Source organism: Peromyscus eremicus, chromosome 4, assembly GCF_949786415.1.
Source record: "Peromyscus eremicus chromosome 4, PerEre_H2_v1, whole genome shotgun sequence".
NCBI classification, from domain to species: domain Eukaryota; kingdom Metazoa; phylum Chordata; class Mammalia; order Rodentia; family Cricetidae; genus Peromyscus; species Peromyscus eremicus.
The window spans coordinates 41,037,888-41,063,357 of NC_081419.1; the positions used below are offsets into that span (position 1 = coordinate 41,037,888).

A 25,470-nucleotide genomic window follows, 5' to 3' on the forward strand; every position below is an offset into this window, starting at 1 on the left:
TTGTAATGTGCACTTTGTAACACTGAGACATCCCTCTTCAAATACATCCCAGAGTAAAATGTGGATAAAAAAATAGAAGTATTACTGTGTTCCTTTTTTGAAAGAAAAGAGGTACAATGTTCTAGAAGTATCCATTTAATTGGGCATTTTCTACTTAAAATAGCTCCCATTGTCCTTTTCAGTCCTTCTACTCTTCCAAGCCCAAAGGATAATCTAGTGAGGCAGAATAAAATGTAAATATTAAAGAATTTCTAGTCAAATTCCTGCCTTTCGCTCCCCAGTGTATTGCAATGTCTGGTACACAGCCAGATTCAACAAATGTCTGTTGAATGAACCAGTCAATGAATGAACATATACAATAAAAGCCCCAGGGAAGACCTAGATGCTTCTACCTAGGGGGTCAGGCTAAGCTCCATTAAAAGTGATGCAGGAAACCTCTGTCTCCCATAAGTATAGAGGTGTAAATTTAATAAACTGCTGGTGAGCTTTCTCTGTTATAATACGTTGTAGGATTCAGGCCATGGACATGGCTCTAGGGTATGGTTGTTCATTACTGCTTCCTGTGCTGATGTAAGTAACTTGTGTCTACAGTGTCTCTCATGGTACTTACTACTCCACGTGGCGAGTATGGTTAAAGTGCTATATTTTAATGTCATCTCATTTTTAATCATTTAAATCAAGATAGCCACAAGTGGTTAGTGGCGACACTAAATTTTCACAGCGTGGTGAGATGTGAAGGAATATGGTATCTTAGGAGAAATTCAGGTCTTATGGAGACTGATGACCGGAGTAAGGTGAGGAAAAATCTGCATGGGAAAGACTGTCAAAGGCTCCATGTGTCCATGTGCCGTGCAGTTGAGGTTAAAGATTCTTTTGTAGACTGGGAGAATCCCTGGATATTTCTAAGTAGGGAAATGACCTGATTGCATTTGTCTTTTGGAAGTCACTTCTGTGAGCACAGAAGCAAAGGTCTGAGGCTCAAAGTTACTTTCTGTATGTTAATATAGAAACTGGTTTTTCAAATCCCACAAGAAGGTGAAACTTGTTGATGTAAGATTTCTGTTAGTCATCTTGTCTGTAACTCTTAGGCAGAGTACTGCTAGGAAATGCCTGCTGGTTATTCTCTTCTCCCAAGCTGGGAAACAATGAAGACCCTTCTGGGCTTGCTTCAGAGACTGTGCTGTGGAGGACTGAAACTCAGGGACTAGCATTCTCTGTGGCCCAGCACATCAGCCACTCTGTGTGCTGAGACACAGTCTTCTGGATGTGTAAAGTGCCTTCCAGCTCGTATCTACTCTGCAGTCCTGTCTCTGTGGGAGGAAAGACTGTGTGAAGGGAGAGGGTTTCAAGACTGGGTAGTAGAAAGGTTTTGGGGATGAGAAGTGTCTGAAAAATCTAGAAAATACTGTGACCTGTGAACCTTCAAGCACCTATTCCTCGCTTGGATTGTTTTTTTCAACTGTAAAAATGAGAAGAGGCTTTGAGGACACGGAACCTGTAACCAGAAAGGAAGACTTAAATTTGGGGTAGAGGTGGAGTACCCAGGGTATTTGCAATCCAAAACTGGGAAACATAAATGAAGTGCCCTCCAGACAGAGGCTTAGGGACTGCTTCCAATTCATTCCCATGTGTCTGCTAGTATCCTGGTATGGCTCTTTTTAATTTCCAAGGCAATCACAGAGATAGATGGTAAGCTACCCAAAGGTTCTAATTGACGATAGTCATTGTAGCTTTCTGGTCTTTGAAATGAACTTTAGAGTGTAAAACTTCAGAGAGCTCTTATAGATAAAAAAAATTCCTTGTTTAGAGATTGTTGTCCATTTTAGTTTTGTTAGTTTAACTTAGTAATCTAAGGTAGAGTTTATTACTAATTCTACAGAAATTCAAAGTAATATCACTCGCAGATTTAATGTATTTCTTAAAAGGAGCCTTGAACCAAAAGTCTTTATCCTTACCTAACACATTTGGCAATGTTGGGGAAAATCTTTGAAATTAAAGTTAATAAAGATTTCTTGGAGGGACAGCAGAAAGTGCAGACATCTCACTGTGCCTTTCTGTACTCTGTGCTATTTGTCCCAGTATTTGGGGTTCTCATTACAAAACCCCAAAACGGCATTAGTTTATCCTCATCTATGACCACCATACTAGTCATGTATTTTTCCTGTAGAAGCATTTTCCACAGTAGAGCACACAGCCCGAAATTAGTGCACACAAACGACATGACATAACTTGAGCTTCTGACTTTATTTCCCCCAAAGTGAACAAGAGATAAAACATTGTGTCCAAAGTGAGACACGTGGCTCCCTTTTCCTCTTCTTTCCCAGAGTATAAGAAAATGTAAACAATATTGAGCTTGAACTTCTGAGCCCTCTGTAGTTATCAGCAGCCTTTACAATATTCACAGTCCAAGTCATCCACGTGAAGCTTTCAGACTGGGGTATAGGCTAATACCCATGTTGATTCAGTCGGATAAAGAAAAGCATTGTTTGAGGAAGTGGGTCATGTGGATATATAAGTGGTTCGTGGATCCGCGAGATGATATGCCATGGTTCTGGTCAGAATACCACTGCAACAAAAGGAAAGAACCACGCTTCATTCCTGGAGCTACAAAACATGTCTAGCTTTGGCTTTCTTGTGCTCTAAAATCACAGTATGTTTCCTAATACTTTTGGAAGACTCTTTTAGGAACCCTTGAATAAATACAATCGTTTGCATGCAAACATTTGGAGCAGGAAAAAGTAGAGTTCTTATTAACATCCAGTACTGTTTTATATTCTTTAGTTGTAGGTTTAACATCTTAAAGGATGAGCTGTTTTAATGACCAGTATCCTGGGGATTAGAATTGAGAGTCTTGGGTCCCAAAACTGGTGCATTAGGTCTGTTACTTGGGTTCTCAGGTACTTTGATTTTTCATGTGAAATGTAAAAACACTATATTTAATTTTCCTTAGGATCATGGTAGCTCAAAAGTTCAATGAGGCTTTTGGCTTATAAATCTAATTCTCTGTTTCAGAAAAATCCATCATGTAATATATCACATATAACTATAAATACCTTTTTTTTATTTTTTGTTTTTTTTTTTTTGGTTTTTTGAGACAGGGTTTCTCTGTGTAGCTTTGCGCCTGTCCTGGAACTCACTTGGTAGCCCAGGCTGGCCTCGAACTCACAGAGATCCGCCTGACTCTGCCTCCCGAGTGCTGGGATTAAAGGCGTGCGCCACCACTGCCCGGCCCATAAATACCTTTTATAGGACTTTAACATATCATTGTAAAAGAAAAAAGAGGGGATGTAACATAACTTTATACTTTATTGTTGGAGAGATTCAAGTAGGATTACTGTTTTCATTGCATAAGGGTGGCAAAGGTTATGATGTAATGCTATAAATTTACTAAGTTCTTTTAGAAAGTCCCAATAAACAAAGGCCATAAAGACCTCATCTCACTTCTTGTAAATTATATTTTAAAAATATAAACTTCTAAAAGCTAAGGACCTCCCCTCCTGAAGTCCTGTCCAACAGAAGCAATTGAGGGAGAAAAAACATTTACTGAAGCCAGGAAACCGAGGCTACCAAGGACTGTTCTCACTCTGGGCCTTATTGCTCCTCTGATCCCATTCTGCATTCTTCTTGCAACCTGGAATGCATGTGCCAGGCACTGAGCACACACAGATCAACTGTTTCTCTAACTGAATGGAACTGTGGAAATTCACTGAGATTCTGGTAACATTTTGCAAATGCTTCTTCCTGAATAAACAGAACCTTTTAGCTGCTCTGTGACTCCTAGGTTCTATAGGAACTCTTGATGTACCTACACTTATGCACACAGGACTGCAGAACCATTAGATATTTGAGCTGTTTAATCTTGTAAATTACCTTATTTTATATGATTCCGGTCATTTTATATGACATAAGTGATTGGGCTTACCTCCGGCCCTTGAGAAGATTCAGAAAAAGTCCAGGATTCATTTACTAATATGCTCCTTTCTCTACTCACCAGCTGTGTTTTCAGGTTTTACCAAATAAATAACTATATATATATATATATATATGTAAGACCCCTTTCTTTTAGTTTGGTGGCCAAAGGCCATGAACAAGGATAAAACAGAATCATGTACCATGGCCTGGAAATCCACTTGTGCATTAACCAAAGCTTTAGCAATCTGTGCTGAGTTCTGAAAGTGCACATTATCTGCAACAAAGAGAGAGAGGGAGAGAGAGTTAAAGTGCTGCTAAACACCAGAAAGCCTAGAGTGACAATGTTCTGCCTGGAAATGAACACCAACAATTATCTAGTCATGCATCTGACATTGTCAGCAGCGAGCGATCACGCTCAGATATGGAAATGTCCCTGACTCTTAGGTACTGACCCTGAGCACAGGCATAGGAAGATGCTTAATGTTTCTTAAACAAAGTGATGCTGGCTCAGTATTTTTATGTGTAAGAGTCTTGCTTAAACCTCACCATCTGCTGTTCCGTGGATGAGAAGATAGTCTACATTTCTGAAATATTCTGCTCTTGCCATCACAGTTGAATTCTGGAAAAGAAGAAAAATTAACATTTTAGTTGCTGCAAGTTCTAATAGAAAACTAGCTAAATCATTGTGCAATGGACTTCGCACCAATACTGAAATTATGTATTGCTTTGGTTGATAAATATTTAAGAGTCAGAGCAACACATTTTCATCATCATTTGCATTACTTCCATCTGATTCTTAGTTTGAAAAACTGAAAGTTTATGTGTCATATGTTACATATGAGTGAGACCTTAGGCATAAATGATGCCCGCTCAAGCTGTGTAGGCATTGGGGGTGGGGAGGGGAGATGAGGAAAAGGAGGTTAGGGAAAGGAGGATGGTGACAGAATAGAATCCCCAAAGACTACAATTTCATTCTAGTGATGCTTTCCAGTTAACAAAAGATCATAATTTTTGCCTGGGGATCCAGAACTGAATCTGCAAAACTCTGAATCACTGTTTTAAAATTACTTAACACATTTGAAATAAATTAGTGACCTAGATGCAATGGGAAATGCTTACTTTATAGTGCTCAAGATTATCATCCTTTGTTGGGAGGCCCATGAATCGCTCTGTGTAGATAGATGCTATGAAAATACATCAGAATATGTTATTTCCACTTTATACATGTCATTTCACTACCTTACATAACTCCTCCATTAGTAATTGTGCCCCTGTCCTCCCATGTGGAGCTTTTGAGGCATGCTCTTGTTTTACTTGATATCATGGTTGGCCTCAGTGAAGGTGTCCTCTAGGTAACTCACCTCAGTGAGGCTGGAGAAACAATGTAGAAAATTATAGAAACATGAGTATCTAAGCATTTCCTTTCACAGGCTGCTCTTAAGCTTCTTCACATACTTTCCTTGGGGGAATGTTGAGATGGGAACGGCCTCATTATATTTTAAAATAAACTGCAAAATCCACCACCTCTGGTCCCTTCACTGGTATCTTGTTGCATCTGGGATGGAAATGTGTCTCCCATATTTACTCGGCTCAACATCATACACACATATTCAAACACACAAACACACACCTACCTTTCTGAATAAAGAAAGATTCCTTGTAAGGCATGAATATCTCATTTTTACCCCAGCATGGGAAAGAGAGTCTAGAAAAAGCTGTTTTTTTTAATTTTTTGCACAATTATTAGAGTTATTTTCAAATAATCATTCTGTATTGAGGTTAATCATGAAAACAGGCATACACAGAAATGCATACTTCCCAACTACACACACACACACACACACTCCACACACGTGTATTTTTTTCTGACTTGTGAAATAAAGGAGCTGTGCTCCACAACTGTAGTGTGAAGGTGAATTCCTTGGCCCCCAGCCTGATTTTGCAAAAGATATGCTTAAAAGCCATCATTGCTGGAGTTATGTGCCTTCAAAAACAGAGTTAGCTCTGGTGTTAAAGATTTCTTTCAACAGGGGCTCAAAGTTTCTGGGACAAAATAAGATATACTGGATTTCTGAAGAATCCTTCTCTTAAGATCTTGAAGAGATCTTAACCACTAAAGGTGGTTACAGCAAAATAATAATGGGTTACATGAACAACCTCGTTTATAGATGATGTTTTTCCCCAGTGATGCTGGGGTGAACTTTACCACATAATTTGTTTTCCTAGCAACCTCAAATATAGAGTAATTATGTGTTAAATGTTTTCATGGCAACATTTATGAAATGTTTCCATACCGTAATATTCCCAGCTGGAGACAGGAGCCACTGCTATTCCACATTTGAAAAGACCGGTTCCGGATGCAAGGGCCAGGGATGAAACATAACCTCCGTAGGACTGTGGAGACATTGTTATTGGTCAGCTCCGGACATGCTCAGAAGCTTCTCTGTGTTTTTAAAGCGAATCTACTCACAATAAAGATGGAGGAGAGCTGGGGGTATTTGTAGAGTAGCACCTCAGCGGCAAGCGCCAATAGTAATTTTATCTCTGATAAATCAGGAAAAAGTTAAGGTCCTGATCATAACAAACTCCCTGAAAACAGGGTAGGCAAAGTTTAAGAGATAAATGTAATTACATGGTTTCTATAAAAAACACAACCCCCCCCCCTTTTTTTTTAGATCTTTCTGACTAGGACTTTGTTAAAAAAACAAACAAACAAACAAACAAACAAACACCCCTCCCCCCCAAGCTTCTACTGGAAAGAGACGTACAGGAAAAGGAAACTGTTTCCAAATGCAAATGTATGATACTTTCTCAAGTTCACAAAAGTCCTGTGAGGCAGAATTGGTAGCTCCGTTTTTACTGCCTTCATTACCAGGGAGGGCATGGCTGGAGTTGGTGCTGTGTAGTTAGTTACACATGCTGTTTCGAGGCATTCTGACACAGCAGCTCAAAAGAAGGATAACTGTTGGTGTCTTTCACAACTTCACATTTCTTCTTTCCCATTTCACAAGAATGTAAAGAAACACTAATGGAGATAGATGGAAGGGCAGAGCTGGGAGTAGTCTGGGTCTTCACAGAGTTCTTTCCTCAAGGAATGGGGCAGGGGGTGTTTCACCCTGCACACAGAACTTCCACGTGACTTGGCTAGTGACTCTTTTCAAAAATGTGAAGAAACAAACAGGATATCACAAGGGGGTTTCATTTCCTCTGGGGAAGCAAATCTTGCCTGTACAGATATGCTTGGAAGAGATGCTCCCCTGGGAACATGGACTAAGTTGTCCCCTGGAATATGGACTAAAAGCAATGTTCACAGGAGATGAGTCTTTAGACAGGGATGGGGCGTGGTTGGAGCAAAGAGGGGCAAGTGGGCCCATTCTTAACCCGTGAAATATAAGGAGTTGGAAGGCTAGCTAAGAATCGTGTTGAATTCAACAGTTAAATGAAGAATCTTCTAAGTAGTTTGTGGTTTTATGTTTCCATCTCTGGGGAATTTTATTGAGGGCCTTTGGCTGCAAAACCCAGAATAAAATAGGCTACTCCAATTATACCATGGCCTCTTTTTATTATATTTGGAGGAGAACTAAACTAGGTTTTAATAGGGGAAAATATATTTCAAAAGCAGAAGGAACATTTGGGTTTTAAAATCACTTTGGTAAGTGAAATTCTCTATATGATTTGAAATTTCACTTATGAAAATAATTTGCTTTAATTAGTAGGACTGTAGGAACTGCTCCTAGATGAAAAGGGTCTCCTCCCTCTTTAATTTTAATTTCAAATGAGAGCAGAGTAAACCTGAGAGCTTCATTAAATACTATTGTTTATGATTTAATTGGAAAAGAGCATTTACTAAAATAATAACATTGGATATGACCTTTCCTCTCCACGTTCAAGAGCAGAGGATAAAGTGGCATGACATTGAAATTTCTACTACAAAAATCTTCTTGAACATTTGTGTTCAGAACCTTAGACATTATTAATATGTACTAACTCAGGATTAGGTTATAGGACCATGTTTAAATAGACTTTTTTCCATTTTAAGATAGAATACAAATATTGTCTAGGAATTAGTGATAGCAAAATCATACTGTATCTATAGTACCACATGAGAAATTCAGGCTGTAACTGCCTGGGTGGTTTGGAAAAGCTATTCCTATTGTAGAAATGAAGAGGGGAGAGAAAAAAAAACACATTGACTTTCTGTGCTCTCTCAGGAGTGCGGGCTCCTAGGCAAAGTGGGTGGCTGCTGTAAGAAAAGAACCCACAGAGCAGATTGGCCAAGAGAATTCTAGAATTGTGTCCTTTGCACTTAGATGCCTTGCCATTTTGTTTAAATGAAGGATGCTTTTAAAATCATTCCTGGAAGGGCACAGAATTTTAAACAGGGGTATGGATGTTCTTATTTAAGCTATCTTATGCATTGGGACATTTTTCCAACCAGCAATAACAATAACTAGCTAACGCTTATCTGGCCCAGGAGTTCACTGAGATGCTCTTTGAGGTCCCACACCCTCTGTCCCATCCTTACCCATCCAGTCCCCTCCCCCCATGCCCCTCCTTTCTCCCACTTTGTTCCTTGGATCTCTTGTTGTTCTTTGAGCTCTGGAAATGGGAGCTGGCCTCAGGACATTTGCAAATGCTGTTACTTTCTGCCTGGATAGCTCTTTCCCCAGGAAGTACCTGTCCTCACACCTTATTCTCTCTGCTTCAGGTCTTAACTCAAATGTAACTTCCAAAGAACTCTAATCATGCAGGTTAACTAGCCCTTCACTACCCTCCTTTTTTGTTTTATTTTGTACTTTTTAAATATCCTTTATCATCTCTCAACATTTTGTATTGTACTTATTTACTTTCTCTTCCACTATTCTCCAACTTTGTGAGTAGAGAGTTTTGTTTATTTTGTTTAAGGATCTATTCCCAACACTGAAAAAAGTGGCCTTATATACAGGAGGGATAAATATTTACTGAAAATAGGATTCCATTGTTATCTCCTGTGATCCCCTCAGTGACCATGGGAAGAAACTGCGGATGTATTTCATAATGGAGTAGCTGTAGCTCAGAGTAAATTTTCAGTGGCTGTGGAGTCAGTAAAAACCAGAACTGGGGCTCAAACCTGAAGGCCTGTCTCAGCAACCCATGACATTTCCTGTTTTCCCACACCAGGGCAAGCTCTTCTGGCAGAAATAATATAGTCTAACATGATCTCTCATTAGAAGTGTATTCATTCTACATTTACATCGTCCTCACATAGCAATTCAAATTGCTCATAATTAGTCACTGCAAGAACAAGGAACTAAGATTAAATAATGCACTGATGCCTATTCAACACCACCTGGCTAGGTCCTTCCTAACAAAGCAAATCCTGAAAATGTAGCTGCTTTTTCTAATAGTTTAGGCAAACCTCTCCTTGCTCCTGAACAATACGAATATTGCTTCAGTTTATCATTGCAGTCAAGATTTTTAGCACTATTGATGATATAAGTTTTCTGGAACAATGTTGAGCATTTCAACCTCACCCCATTCTCTGCCCCACATGTGAATAGCCTTTCTCTAGAGTAAAAACCTAAAATGTCTCTAAGTATTGCCAAATGTCCCAAGCACAAAATCATCCCCATCAGGAATCACTACAACGAACAGGAATTTCTTAAACACCATGATGGAGACATAGCAGATATTTAGCAACTGCCTAAAATGAGAGCTGTAAATCTTTGGTTATATGATTCAGTTAATGAAAAGGAGTGTTGAAAATGCCTCTTTCTCCTTTAAAAACAAAACAAAAACAAAAACCGTATCTTGGAAGAAAATGTAGGATTTTGAAGCTATTTACAAACCAATTGTAAATAGTATTTGTTGGATTGGGCATGACCTATTTGATGGGCCACAGAAATACTTAATATTACACAGGAGAAGATACCTTCCTTCCTGATACACAACAGTAACACCTGAGCAGCCATTATGGTCATTTTTAATGACTTCCTCCTTCTCATCTCCAGTTTCCAATAGGCTCTGACTTATTCGTCTGTAAGGGAAAAGACTATGGCCTCTTTCCAATGCCCGCCTCTCTGCTTTCCTGCAGGCCTTTGCAATCTGTGTCTAGTGTTAACATTCTAGCCCCCTTTCTATCCTCAGACCACCTTCTATTTTATGACATTGTCTTTCTAAGACACTAATACAGTAATATTATTAACAACAATAGCACTTCTCATAGAGATGTCCATGAAAATATCTGTTTTCATACTGTCAATAAGTGTTGAAGGAAAAAGAAGGAATAAATAATTGTGGAATAAAATATATTAGTGTTAAAGGTTTTTTTTTAACAGTTTCTTTACTAGTCTTCCATGGGGCCTAAACACACTATTGTAAATAAACATCTATTTCCCAAACTGTTAGACCATAGAATATTTTCCTGAAAAAAAAAATCCTCATATGAGTGGGACAAATTTTGGGGGAATGTTAAGGTATAGGATTAAATTCAGTTTAACCAAATATCAGAGATGCTTGACATGGCATCATATTTTATTAAACATTTGAGAAAAAAAGACTGAGGAAAAAAGATACAATCCATTCTCATAAATAACTTGAATACTTGTGGGAAAAACCAATAGCCTGATAAAGCATGCCAGTTACTATAAGAAGAGTACAAAGTGTTACCGCAACACAAAGGTTGTTACATTGAGCTGGGTCTTCAGGAACAAGTAGTTTTCCATTTTAGAGAGAGGAAAGGGTGAGTAATGGAAGAAGTGCGTGGAAGTGTTACCAGGAAGTTTGTAAAACCATAGGGACAGGAAAGTACAGCCATTGTTTGGCTACTTATAAAATCTGGAAGAAAAAAGATTGAAAAAGTAGCAGGAGTGAGGTTGCCAAGGGCCTTGTATACAAGACTACGTATTCTTTATTTATATTGTGGGCACAATGGGACCCTAAAGAATATGTAAGTAGAAATATAACATGTTAAAAATTGTTTTTCACTATAACAATGACCAGCTAGGTAATGCATTCCCTTTGTACAACAGAGGAATGACTATTACAGAATTAACAATCTTCTGATTTGATTTGAGGCTCATTCCACTCTCTAGGCCTGCTCAAGAGAATGTGACTAAGGTCAAAGGGTGGATTCTACAACTGTTGTCTTGCTAAATGGACATGTTATCTGACTTGGCTTTAAAAATGATATTTCTGCCCACAAATTTGCATGGCTCTCCATATTTTGTCATAGAAGCTTTCTTTTGGAGTGGGCAATAATTAATGTGGAGATTCACAAGTTCTGAGAATAAAGACAAATAAGTGCCATTTATATCACTTCCTTCAAGGCTCAGAGAACATTGTAGACTGGATGAGAAGACAGAAAAGATTTAAGAAACCAAGGATGGGGATAAATTGCTGACATGGACAGTGTGTTCATGGTCTCAAAGTAACTGTGGTGAACCCGAACAAGATCTGCACAGGACTGGGTCTGTCAACATTTCATCATACATGAAGAGGGATTCATGAAACCTAACCCTCTGTGGGATTTTCAGCAGTTAATAATTGCTGGGGGAGGGGAGTAATTTTATTTAGTGGTATAGCCACTGAAATATTGCCAGTGTTATATCCTAGTAAATACTTGCCCACAACTCATGCTCATGCAAGTAAACTTCATAAAAATCAGTGAGTCAAAAAACAAAACCAAAATTGCCCCAAAGGGCTTGCAAGCATGAGGTAGGCTTGTTGGGAAAAGGTTTTGGAGGAAGATGGTGGGAAATGAAAGAGGATGAAAATGACCAAAGTTTGTTGTATACATATATAAAATTGTAAAAGAATAAAAAACAAACAAAAAGCCTTAGAATGACAATATTTTAAACAACATTGGAGTTTGTGAGGCCTGACTAAAGTTGACAGTTAAGAAACAATTAAAATAACTTAATTAGAAACTGTCCAACCTGAGATCATAGACCCAAAGCACCAGTATTACCTAGAATCTGGTCAGAAATGCAAACTCTGAGCCTGAGCAGACTCTTTGGTTGTAAGGATCTGGAAACTGTTTTAACAAGCTTTTTGGGTGATACATACCTTACATTTGAGAAGTTCTGGTTTAATGACTCATGAAGAAATTGAAATCAAACAAGGTCATTGAGGATGGCAGTAGCTACTTAGCTGTTAGAAGTGGAAAAAGAACTCACTAATCAACAGAATGTTGGGCTCAGGGAGAGGTTAAAGTAAGAAGTAACTCTTTTGAGCTTTCTGATTTGGATGACTCAGTAGATGAAGGTCTTTAATAATGAGGAAGGCTTTTTTAAGGTTAGTTTGGAGTAAATAAAGCTCGAAGCCTATGAAAGTCATCTCCTGAAGGAGAGATGACTGGTAAGCAGCTGAAATATAAGACTTAGAAGAAAAGTGAATGTAAGTGGCCAACCATCACCATCTTCGAAACCACAGCGTTTGCTCAATGACCTACAGAGTGTTGATGGATGGGTTAAGGCCACACTCAGAAACATACTAACATTTAGAAAACTTATAGACTGCTATGATCACAGAGGCGCAGAATGCAAAAGCCACACACATTCCCCTTCATGTGGTCTAACAGGCTCTTGTTATCTGATGGCCTACTTCTCCTGACCTATCTCCAAACTTTTCTTCGTGATTCCTTAGACTTTCAAAGTTTTAATGTATTCTCAACCAACTCACACACGCTTCTTTGCTTAATCAAGACCAGGATAAATGTGGTCTTCACATTCTGGAATGCCCATTTACTAAGCTATTTTTGCCTATCAAAGATACTGACTCATTTCTGACATCACCATTAGCTCTCACAGCCACAATGAATGACTTTTCTTTCTGTTGTTCTGTACAATGAGTTATATCTCTTGATAAGCCATTGCTTTTGTATTCTCTTCCTCCATATGAGGGTCTAATCTATAACTTATTCACCCTTTGATCCATAAAGAACCTAGCATGAGGGCTGAGGATGTGGCTCTGTTGGTATAGTGCATGTTTAGCATGCGTGAATACCAAGTTAGATCTCTAATACCACATAAAACTGGGAAAAGTAGTGCATGTCTGTTATCTCAGCACTTGGGTGGTGGAGTCAGAAAGATCATAAGTTCCAGATCATTCTCGAATATATAGTAAGTTGAAAGTTAAGCCGAGATGCATGAGACTTTGTCTAAAAAAATAAAATAGATTGCTTAACACAGGATCTAGTTGAGATATAATGATAATTTACAAGGATGAAGGGATGGATGAGTCAGAGGTCAGACGTATGGGTTAATAAGAACGGAGTTGTCCAAAACTTGAAGAACCTATACAAAATGAGGCTTAATATTATGTCTCTTTGCATCTTGTTTCCTCCAGATGATTGGGATCTACTCAGGCATGGCAGGCATTGGCAATCCACTCATTGCTTTCTTCTTTCAAACATGCTCTCCCAGTCTGCTTCATGGTCACTGCCACATGAGAAAGTAAGCAGTGCAGGGAGACTAATATACTATTTCTTTTGATGGCATTTACAGAATCCGATATGGTAAGAGTCTCTTATTGAAGGATTCTGGGCTGACATGGATGTGATGTTGGGTGATGTGTGGGTTTTCAATCATCTCACGTAGAAGAGTCTCTACCAAACTAATACATAACCATATTCTATAAATGAAATGGAAAGTTCTAGCTTATGGTTACTCAGAGCCAAAGCAAAATCAAAGCATAACTCTAAGCAAAAGGTTAATGATTATATACATTATTTGTTTAAAATGAGACTCAGTCAAAAATTTGCTTTAGGAATCTCACAAAAATGGATGGTAGGAAAGGTCTTATCTGAACTATTCCCCTATAAAAGTATTTCACTTGTTTCTACCCATTTCAATCTCACTCTGTTTAGATACTTAACATTTGATAGTTTTAAGAAGGACCAAGTGGCTTGAAATAACAACTTTCTCCAAATTCCTAACAGCCCTTCATCTGGTCACTGAGCCGGGAGTCGAGTAGGGTCCTGCAGATTCCTTTCAATGCTGTGTTTCATTCTCTCCATCTTGTGCAGGCCTCTCTCAGAAAACAGCCAAGAAAAACAACCCAAGCACAACCAACTGCAAACTGACTTTCAAATGTACAAACTCAGACCAAAAAAAGGGAAGCAGGGAAACTTCTTTGAAAGGTAATTATCATAATTTATAATGGGCAAACCTAAACTCTCTTCAGTATCTCCCTAGATCATCTAGTGGCTTCATTGCCCACAGTTAGTAACTCCTGCCACTTAGTTTTGTGTTTATTTTCAATAAATACATCAGTCCTCAAATGTGGGAGAGTGTCATCTCCGTGACCAATAGCTAGGTAACCAAAGAACACTTTTCTTCAAATTAGCAGAAGTTCACATTGGGTCTACTAGGAGAATCTGATTGTCCTCAAAGAGAAATATCTAATAGCCCTGGTAGGGCTACACTGAGTTAGATACTAAGCAATTTCTACACTGAAAGTTCCTATCATTTCAAACCTTAGCTTAGCTTTTCATTAAAATGAAATATAAAACATACAATAAACATTAATCCCCAAATCGGAGAGGCAACCAAACCTTTGATAGGCATAGTTCAGTTTAGTATGCTATAATTTAGCACCAAAAATTAAGTAAAAATGTGTCGGTTATGAGTTCATTTGTTATACAAAGAATGAATTGAATTAAAGAAAGGAACAAACACTTAAAACCACCACTTCAGAGCTGCTATTATCCAAATTGACTGTTTCTATTGACAGATTAAATTATGTTGCAACACTGACATTTCATAAAAAACCTTCTAAGCGAACACTTCAGAAAATGAGGATTACCAAACCGAATAACAGGCAGGGAACTTATAAAACAACTCACCCAGCCCCATATGGCTATTCTTTTTTCATCAATGAAACCCATTTCTATGAATTTTCTAAAGTGAAAGAGAAAAAATTTTAGAATTTTAATTGTGTACACATGACATTTACTTCATTACACAAGCATATTTAATCCAAAGATTTAATAGAAACGCTCCATTTCTTTGTTTAAACACGTGCATAATAAGGCTACATTTACAAATAATTAAAATAATATTATCATGTTTTCTGCAGAGAATAAAAGGATCATCTTAGGCCCTGTTCTTCATCTGTAGTGATCTCAGGCCCCTCAGGCCCAGTGTTTGAATTGTGTTTTCAAAGCCTGTCCTCAGATTGCCCCATTGGAACACAATGACTCCACTGAGAAGTACCAAATTTCCAGATCCTTGGGTCTTGGAAAGGATTTTTGTTTCAATGCTGATTCAGTTTTTATTAAATTTGTATCACCTTATTTGCTTAGTTGTTGTTAACCATCATTTTGATTTTAAGTCCTATTCAGAGAAAAATCCATCCTTCTTGTCATTCATGAACAGGAGCCCCCCAATTTACCATGGTATGGACAATTATGTGTATCCTTTAAAATGTTGAAATGATTTGCTTGGCTCCATCACATTGTCAAAACCTTTTGGTAATACTCTTTTCTTTGGGAATAATGGATTATAAGAAAAATAACTTTTAAAAGTCCCAGGAAACCTCTAGACAGCACAAAGCAATGTATGCCTGTCACTTGTACCTCAATTCTCCAGTATTCCAGAGAAAATTAGACTTATTTGGAGAAATGGGTTGATAAAGCATCAAGAAAATTTTAGAAGCAGAGAGAAGAAGAAGCAAAAGAGAAAGAAGGTGTGATGGGAGTGGGCGGGCTCTAGAGAATACCACAGTAAGCAGGTGGAAGGGAGGGATCCAAGGTGAGAGCCCCAGAAAATACAGCGGTGTGGTCTCTGGTTTCTATGAATGGCTTTTTCATGAGTTCTTCGGAAGTAGAACACAAGCGTCTTCTGTTAGTTGAATAAATGAATTTCTCCTTCTCTTTTGTTGTGTTGGGGATTGAACCCAAGTCTTTAGGTAGACTATGCTTGCTCTCTACCTCTGAGCCCTTTTTGCCAGCTCCATAGAGTTACTTAAAAGAATTTTATAGCAACCATTTCTCTCATTACATCGACTCAGCATGCACGTTTCTGACGCATTGAGGAGTTGGGCAAATGCCCGGGACAAACAGATGGGAAGAGGCCCCGTTAGTCACAGCTTACCCGACACGAATTCTGAAGGACACTGAGTGTACAGGGAAGAAACGGAGGAGTAGCGAATGGAAAATTGCTACCTGTGTGAAAGCTGATCAAGGGAAAGCGAACAGATACGCAAAAATATGTGGCCCTTCACCCATTCTCCCACAAATTTCAAAACCCAAATGAGGGACAAGAAGGTTCACTTTCTTGTTTAAAAAAAAAAAAAAAAAAGGGAAAAAAGAAGTCTGGCTCCTGGTGTTGGAAGACGGTCCTGAGCCATAAAATTGCTCATGATTTTATGATCTCCCAGAAGCTAACAGTCATACTGCCTTGCATCTGGGGCACAAAGCAAACAACAGGTGATACATGGGAGCAGGAAATTCTTATCCACGCCCTTCCTAGGTGTCTTCTGAAAGGATGACATTTACAGGAAATGATAGTGTGGTGGTTGACATGGAAATGAAACATTAACACTTAATGTGGCAGGACTAGGTTAAAGGTTAGCTAGATAATATGGGCCTTTTGAGATCAACAAGGCTCTATAAATTTCACTTCCAAAATCTCCAAAGCTTCCTGGAAAGTTATCAGAAAGAATTGATAATATGGTTTAATCAACACAGACGTAGCAACAAACGAGTCAGATGTTTTTCTCATCTTAGAGGTTGAGCTGAACTTCACATTATTTTTTTCCACATTAAAATGACTCTCGGCTAAGTGTGTCTTGAATCCTAGTGATCAATTATACTATTTGAGAAATTTTCTTTTGACAACATCTGTAAGTGTGATAATATATTTTTTTCTCATGCAATTCTTCACCGTTAACCCTTAAATTACATAAAACTAGAACTGCGAGAATATAAACAATGTCGAATAGACTCTAAGTGTGTGGAGATGACCCTATAATCTCTAAAATTTTATGATTTTCTTAGATGTGGCATTTTTCCATGGAGCCTGAAGAAATCATGTTCCCTTTTCACCCGTGTTGGTGAACTCACAACCATCTGTCTCCTTAGAGACGTTCTCATGCACAGACAAGCTACGAGGTTGTATCAGCCTATTCTTCCTCCATTTTTCACGTTGTTTAAATTTGTTAGCTTGGCTCGACTTGTATTTTACTGCTGTTTCAGACACACATGTTACGGTTTTCTGTTCACATGTAGATAATTCACCTATGTCAAACTGTATAAGAGATTCCAGGGAAACAATTTCAGTTCTGGGGTGATTTGACAGTCACAGTCAAGAAACCCATTTCCTCGGGTCACGTGTGTGGTGTCTCATTCCTACAACACTTCTTAGAGAGACAGGGAGCTGAACCACCATCAGTATCATCATTATTCCCTCTTTTTTAGCTTTTTCGTTTTCTAGGGATCAGGTTCAAAGGCCTCTTTTATGTGTTGGTATTAATGCGAAATTGATAGAAGGTAAAAATTATAGCTCTGTGTTCTCTATAGTGAATGCTAGAAATAACAATTTTCATTAAGATCCATGTATGGGCTTCAGATCTGTGCTTTTACTTCCTTCAATAGAGGACATTAAGAACTCATTTCTTGCTGAGTACTGTATTTCTGATGCAATGCCTTAAGTACCATGACATATTTTGTTGGTGGTGGACTGTATGATTATGATCATTTTAAGCAAAAGCCAAAACAAACACCCTTCGAGGCCTATCAACCTTGGGAAAAACTTAATGAAGAAACAATGGTTTATAATTTTTATCTCCATGCCTTTGTGAAGTCTTTGGTTTATGTTTCTTTTGGTGTTTTGCATAGTTTTAAGTACTAATAATGAAGACTCAAGATGTACCTCTAACAAAACACCTGAAGAATTAAAGCTAGAAGGCTGACAAATGTGTTTATACTCTTGACAGGGCACATGAAAGCCTGGAAAAACTAAGCTGAGGATTTAGCTCAGTGGGTAAGTGATTGCTTAATACTTACAAGGTCCTGGACTTGGCTTCCAATACTGCAAAAATAAAAATAAAAACAAACATACAAAAGCAAAACACAAAGTTCTCTGCTACCCCAGTGGAGTTCATTTTGAACCATTTCTCCACTGGACAAAGTTCTTCCAAATAAATTAATAGTAAAAACGTCAAAAGTCTGGATCAGTGAGAATTGCACAGCCTCTGAGAAGTGAGGGGTTAATTATAGATTTTTATGCTGGTTAACAATTTAATCATTAATTTACTATGTTATATTACAATTGACTGCTTTAATTGAACACACTTCATCTCTACATAAATGACTATTCACTTAATGGAAGAAACATTGGAATACAATGAGTGATGATTGTCTTTCTATTCTTAAAATTGCTTACATAGGAATCTAAACTTTTCTGCTTTTATTAGAGTCAGAAATACAAAAAAAAGTGCTGTCTGGGGCCTACATCTTAGCTGTTAAATATAATCTCTTTTGTATATGTTGACCAATATTGCTAATAAAACTAGCACTAAGAGGATAAAAGATATATGCTAGTGAATTTTCTAAATTGCCCTTTCTTGTGAATCAATGGTCAATCATAAGTTGTTGCATGTAAAAAATCATTTGTATCTATGAATGCAACCAGCCAGATAGCCAGTAGTTTCCAGACTGATAAACTCTTATTCACCAGCTTCACCTACTCACACTATGGTAATGGGAGTCCAGGGAAATCCTGTAGCGTGTCCCTAGTACAGTAGCAGTTTTACTGACAACATTCTCTAAGATTCAAGAAAGACAATAGGACCGTAAATTGTGGTTAAAAATATAGCTGAGCGAGAAAAAAATTAGATCTGTCTTCCTTCTGAATATTTTCTTAATATTACTTCTATTATACAAAAGCAGGAGCTTTTTGTCAAATGAAAATTGGCATATACCTTCATGCTAGTACAGTAAAAAAATGACAGCAAGTTGAATCACAAATGAATTCCCAACACCTAGAACATGTAGTATGATGGAGGTATGAATTATAGAGTGTGACTGACAATGATTGAATACATTCAGATATTTGACTTATGGAAGATTATCACTAAAGTTATGCAATATTTTTCTTTTTGCTTTTCCAAATGTGAGCCATGGTAACAAATAAAAGTGCATTGGAATGTCTTGCCTCTACCCAGAATTTTTCTTCACTTTTATTAGCCCTTTTTCAAGAACAAATCTCCCCATATTCGGCCCAAAAGATCCCTTTATAACTAATAACAATGTTGTTCCTAGTCAGGAAACTAGACCCCAAAAGAACCAAGTCATTAGGAATTGAAAGCATGATTAGGCATATAGGTCAATGGTAGGACACACCTGCCATGCTCAGGGGTCCTGGGATGAACTTGTGCTGCGATTGTGCTACACTTGTTGTGTGGGGACAGTTTGATGAGAAGGTGCTCACCTGACTGCTGCTATCTGGTCCTCAACTTCATACACACCCAGCTTTCGATACACCGCATACAGGAATTTGTCACCTTGGAAAGCAGTGCCTCGACCATCCACCAAGGCAACGACTATCCCCTCCTTACTTGCAAGATAAGTTATCCAATGAACAGCAAATACAGAATTTACACTCTGGCTGCAGGGGCCACCATACCTAAAGGAAAATAAAAAATAATTTCTGGATTTTTTTTTTTTTTTTTTTATAAAACCCACTTTCCCACAGCAGCCTAGCACTGACTCTGACAATTCCCAGACCAATTATGTGATAAAAATTCCAATATCAATAGCATTAGAGCTGGCTCTAAATCAAGAAAAGACCAGGCTTCCCCAGAGGTTTGCTACAAGGAAGTTGTTTTGGGACACAGCCTCTCCTATTCCCCAAAACGGATACATCTAGGGTTGGCATTTCAAGGAATATGTGTGGGTTTTTCGTCATTTCTGCCACCTGCCACTTGCTAAAAGCAGACATAAGATATACTAAAAAAAATGCATGGTGTTTTAAGCAAATTGTGTGTAGGTCAGCACTGATTTTGGGTGTGATTCCACTAAATGTATTCCATTCCTTTATTTCATTTCTAACTCAATTACATAAGATGTTAAGATGATTTACACTATTTTTTTGGCTGCAATCTCTCTATCTCAAAGGTATTCTGACACATTCGGCAATTTGCCATCCCAAGGAAATTCAACACAACAAATGCAGGCAAGTCCATCTCAAATCTCAAAACTCCCTCGATCTATTTTAAATAACCATATTTTATTTACTCTGATTAGTTGGGGGAATATATAAAAACAGCATCAATAGGAACTGTTACCAAGGAGAATGGTTCTTTCTATTTCATAAATGTGTATTTCATCCAACATATTTTCAGTAAATAGTTTTTACACTAAAGAAAATATTACATACACTTGGATTAGCAAAGGGTACTTCTTTGATCTGTCAAATTGAGGAGGAAGAATCATCTTGTACCATAAAGCTTTGGAAACAGAAAAAGAGAATAATTATTTCATCACATGTATGCTATCATTTATTTTCTTTAACAATACTCATCATCAAAGCGACCCATAGCAAGTAAATCATTAAGAATTAAGAACATATTTTAAATTGATTTAGTTACATATTTCAGGTCTAATTTGCAAATGACTATAAATCTCAAAATAATTTTCATTTTAGAATCATATATTCTAAAATTAAAATTAGATAATGTCTGTTTTTAAATGTTACTGTTGGGAGGGCGCTATGAAAAAGTAGATGACCAACTGTATGTACAATCATATTATAATGTTTAACAAAACTAAATATTGTTACAGAAACGTTATTTTAAATGAGAGCTTATATCACATGGCTTGTACTATAACATTTACGCAGTAATTTTTTTAAGTGAAAGAAGTGTTCACTTTCACATCTATATGTGAGAAGTTCTTAAAAGATCTTACTAATTTCACCATCTTCAAGCTTCTTAATTTCCTCTGTAGGCAGCTGGATATTTTTCAAAGCATTCTCCAATTCCTTGTTTTCTTCCAGTATTTGTATTTCTTCAAAAAATATCATGTTCATCATTAGTTAATATTAGCTGCATAAATAATTTCTTAAATTCCTTCAGTGTATGGGTGACCCTGAAGTGACTAAGGGTCTTAAAGGAACCTCATGTTGGTAATCATAACGCAGCCATTAGTGCATATATCAGTGTATGATGACGTCACATTTCTATCAGTGTCCTTTAGTGATCCTTATAGCCCCTAACATTTCCAACATTTTCCTGCGTGGTGGTGGCGCACTCGAGAGCCAGAGGCAGGCAGATCTCTGTGAGTTCGAGGCCAGCCTGGTCTACAGAGTAAGTTTCAGGACAACCAGGGCTACACAGAAAAACCCTGTCTCAAAAAAACCAAACCAGCAAACAAAAGGCCCATTTCCAGCATTTTGAGCAGAAACATAAAAGCAACAATGCTAATTTGGTCACGTTTTCCCATATCCAACTGTACTTTTCAATTTGAAGCCATGTACCTGAATAGGTGATATTTCTTTAAAAGTTGACTAAAGGGATGGATCATTGACCCACCTAGGTGAAATGGTGATATGACTGTAAACCCAATGGATTCAGTATGAGGAGTTAAACATCATTTCTGAGATTTTTATATTTGTATCTTAACCTTTTCCTGTTATATTTGATTAACATAGAAATTTCCCTTTTTTGAAAACAAATTGCTGTGTTTCAAAAATCTTTTCCCCAAAATTGTCACATATCTTAGTGAAAAAACAATACACAGTGTTGTTCTGTCTCATATCTGAAAAACAACCTAAAAGATGCTGTTTATAGTCATAAGTGATGGATCCTGCCCATAATTTTAGTGATTTTTGAGGCTGAGAAAAAAGGATCTCTGTGAGTTCAAGGCAAGCTTGATCACACAGAAGTGAGTTCGAGATTAGCCTGGTCTATAGCCCAAGACCCTCCCTCAGAACAGAACAAAAGCTTCTGTTCATACTTGAGCTCAGTTACATTTCACATTTTAATATTAGTTTCAAATGGAATAAATCAGTCGATCCTCTGAATGTCATATATTGGCAATACATGTCAATGGGTTTATATTCAGAAAGCTTTTTAAAATAAGTTTTAATTTGATACTATCATCTTCATGAGAAAAATTAGTCTTTCATACAATATGTAGCTAGATTTCTTTTTAATGTGAAATGGAGAAGTGGATGACTTGTGAAATATGGTAATTGCCACAAAATAAGTCCTGAAGACTTTTGTTTATATTCATTTTTGAAAAGTGGTCACTGAAGACAGTGAACTGGAGACTTACAACCACCCTGTTTGCCAAACCACTTCCCGTATAGCTCTCTGTTTTCGTGTGCTCATGGCATTTTGCTCCAGATCGTGTTATATTTAATCTTAGCACACATAGAAATGTTTTGGATATGATTTACATAAAAGACATAATAAGTTTCACATTAGCTTTGGGTAATCCATCAAAAAAGAAATACTTGTGACATAATAGAAGTTAAAACTCACAAAAGTTAAATGCACAAATCTAAGTGAATCCAGCCCCCACCCCCTTTCCCTTGTGTGGAGTATGTATGTAGAGTTCTCCAGAAGAAGCGAACTCTGAGTGAGACAAGGTTATAGAGGGGGTGATGGACTCATTGATTCCTATTTTTGTTATCTGACTTACAGGTACAGGAAATAGAAGGTGTTATCATATCGTATGATTTTTAACTTTATTGCTATTCTGTTGTTAATTATTGAACCTTTAAATTTTATGACTTAATGAAGTATCAGGGTTGATTGAAAAGCTAATCAATACTTCTGTCATTAGATTGTATTCTTATGAATAGTGAACAAGAAGTTCTTCTACCTCTTAAAACACAAATAGAATTTCCTAGGCTATGGTAAGAGTGAGAAACGACATCTGGACTCTTCCATTGTCGTTGTACATTATAAGCCGTTGTATATTATAAGCCATCGATTTGTCAGGGGTGGTACAGTCTGGAACATATTCTTTCTTCCCTTCCCTTATCCTTGTGTACTTACTACTCATTGAGCTCACTGAGGGTCTGGTATCAGATATGGGGTCTGTACTCCATATGTTTGTAGAACTGTATTATGACGAAACCGAACTGATTTTTTAAAAGTGATAGATCTTGTATTTGATTTTTGTTTGTCATATAAAATGCTGTATTTCATATTAATTAAATTTTGTGAAGAATCTGTGGGAAAGCTGTAAGTGAGGTCATTCAGTTACTTCGTTTAATGAGAACCCAAAGCAACTGATTCTAAATAGGCCCTTAGTGTTAAGTGTTAGCTCTTCCGGGTTTCCATAGTATCTGATTCAAATATAATCTGCTGTTTTTACTTTCCTCTTGGCAAGGGAAATGAAGTCCATTGTTTTCCTGAAGGCTTTCAAACCTTCACAAACCTACCAGCAAGCTCTTCTTCCTTTCCCATGACAAGAGATTAAACTCTTCCTGTTGTTCTGGACCCCACCCCTTCCCAGTTTCTCAGGGACTTTCTTCTTCTATTTCTTGGGTCTTGTATGGTACAGGCTATGTATGTAGCCAAGGCTAGTCTGAAACTTCTGATCCCCCCACTTTCTCTCTCTCTCAAGTGTTGGGGTTACAGACACATGCCACGTGTTGTGCATAGCATTCTTTAACCCCCTTTAGCCTCATAATTTCTTCAATCAACCTTCAACAAATATTTATCGTCTTACAAAACATTAACTGTTCCCAGCTAGTATCCTACCTTTCTACTCTCTTCAAAGACATATGCCCTGGAAGTATTGGTAGCTTTGTCAAAGCAAACAAACAAACAAACAAACAGCCACTAATTTCCCATGCAGGTCCAACCTCTCTTTAATCTTGTTACCTCCTCCACTGTTCTCTAGAAAGGGCCTTAAAAGGTAGTTGTCATTGTATCTTTGCCATTTGTGTACTAGTGTCTTCTGGAGACCCTTTCTCTCCCTTCCCCATGCCCATTTCAAGGCTGTTTACCTCCTGTTTTTCTCTTTGATCTGTTTAACAGGCTTTGTTTCTTCACTTCTTGAGTAATGGCATTCTGAAAGGTTTTGCTCAAGGCTCACTTTTTATGAGCTTCCCATCTCATCCATTCCCAAGGCCCTAGACACCAAGTTCTCATAAACTAACAACACCTTAATGATCATCTTCAGTACAACTGCTGCTTTGATATTCAGATTCCCAAATCAAGTAAGTCACCATAGGCCAACCGGCTCGATTTGCATATCCTGTCAGTACTTTAAACTCAATATTCAAAACAAATTTCATCATCTCCTCAAAGATCTGTTCTCCACAGTCAGTACTTTGTGAGTAAAAAAGCAAACATTTCAATCCACCCACCAAACCAACCATCCAAAAATATCAATGCCTTTTGTATTCAAGAATCTCAGGTTTAATGGATACCATTAGGAAACATTTCCTACCTGAAGTAACCCAGACCCAGACTCTGCCTCTGTGCTTTCATGTTTCCTGCATGTCCTTTCTCTTAGCCCTACATTTTATTTTTTCACTGTTGTCTGCTCCCATATTTACATCACCCCCTAATCTCTAATCTCCTTGAGGGCAGGAGTAATGCCCAATCTGGCATCTGTTATTTTAAAGAAATAGTACCTCGTATAATACAAGACTTAATCTAGTAAGTGCTCAATATTTGCTGAATAAAGATTGCTGGTGTGAAATGAAAAGGTTAATGGTTTAAAAAAAGAAAAAAAGCTAAAAAAAATGTAGTGCACAGAATCTGCCATAAAATAGGTGTTAGATGTTTGTCAAAAGTATAGATTCAAAAGTATAGTTCCAACTCTACTGGACTGGAATCTCTGAGAACCTATATTTGTGATAAGCATATGATGCGGTATGGATGTGAAATGTTTCCCCCATAGGCTCATGTGTTTGGATATTTGCTCTCCACTGAGTGGCAACCTTGCACTGTTTTTGAAGGTCGTAGAACATTCAGGAAGTGGAAGCATTGTTGAAGAAGTGAGTCACTGGGAGCCTGGTCTAGCTCTTCCCCATTCTTGTCCTTTCTCTGCTCCCTGACTGCAGGTGTGACGTGACTGACCAGCTGCCCCAGGCTCCTGCCGCCATGCTTTCTTGCCACAGCAGACTATATCCCTCAAGCTGCTTCTTGGAGGGATTCGGTTGGAACAATGAGAACAATAAGCAATACAGGGCAAGAGAATGCTCTTCTCATTAGACAAGCTGGTGGGTCTGTTCTCCAAAAGAATTTGAGTGTTTTCTTGAATTAGAAAATATAAAAATATATATGATGTATACGGAGAGTGGTGTAATAAAACTTCAAAAGCATTAAAAAGATTAGTATCTGCCTGGAATATAACAAGAACATCAAGAAAAAATGCTAGAATATAGAAATTCATTTTATGGAGCAAAGGAAGTGGAGCTATATTTTAGAGTGATGATAAAATGAACTTTAAATATCTATGGAGATTTCCATTAAAACAAAAACTTCAGGACTTGAAAGTAGTATTGCTTTAAAATGTTGCTCCCTGAATGTTGAATATGCCTAATTAACAAATTTAAACTGTTGTTCATCAAATCATTTCATTATTATATACAAGGTTAAAATAACTTC

At 37.6% G+C, this 25,470-nt stretch overlaps 1 protein-coding gene across 1 annotated transcript in view; it reads right to left on the reverse strand.

The window, feature by feature from the left end:
• Nucleotides 1-2,225: 2,225 nt before the first annotated feature.
• The window catches only part of Fap (fibroblast activation protein alpha), a 76,168-nt gene continuing 52,923 nt past the window's right edge, over nucleotides 2,226-25,470 (reverse strand). The window contains exons 19-27 of the mRNA XM_059258840.1: nucleotides 20,804-20,902; nucleotides 20,274-20,343; nucleotides 19,326-19,520; nucleotides 14,738-14,792; nucleotides 6,207-6,306; nucleotides 5,032-5,096; nucleotides 4,459-4,531; nucleotides 4,113-4,186; nucleotides 2,226-2,566 (exon numbers count right to left, since the gene is read on the reverse strand). Coding sequence (XP_059114823.1) covers nucleotides 2,462-2,566; nucleotides 4,113-4,186; nucleotides 4,459-4,531; nucleotides 5,032-5,096; nucleotides 6,207-6,306; nucleotides 14,738-14,792; nucleotides 19,326-19,520; nucleotides 20,274-20,343; nucleotides 20,804-20,902 — 836 coding nt within the window. The 3' untranslated portion in view covers nucleotides 2,226-2,461. The remainder of the gene's footprint in view (nucleotides 2,567-4,112; nucleotides 4,187-4,458; nucleotides 4,532-5,031; nucleotides 5,097-6,206; nucleotides 6,307-14,737; nucleotides 14,793-19,325; nucleotides 19,521-20,273; nucleotides 20,344-20,803; nucleotides 20,903-25,470) is intronic.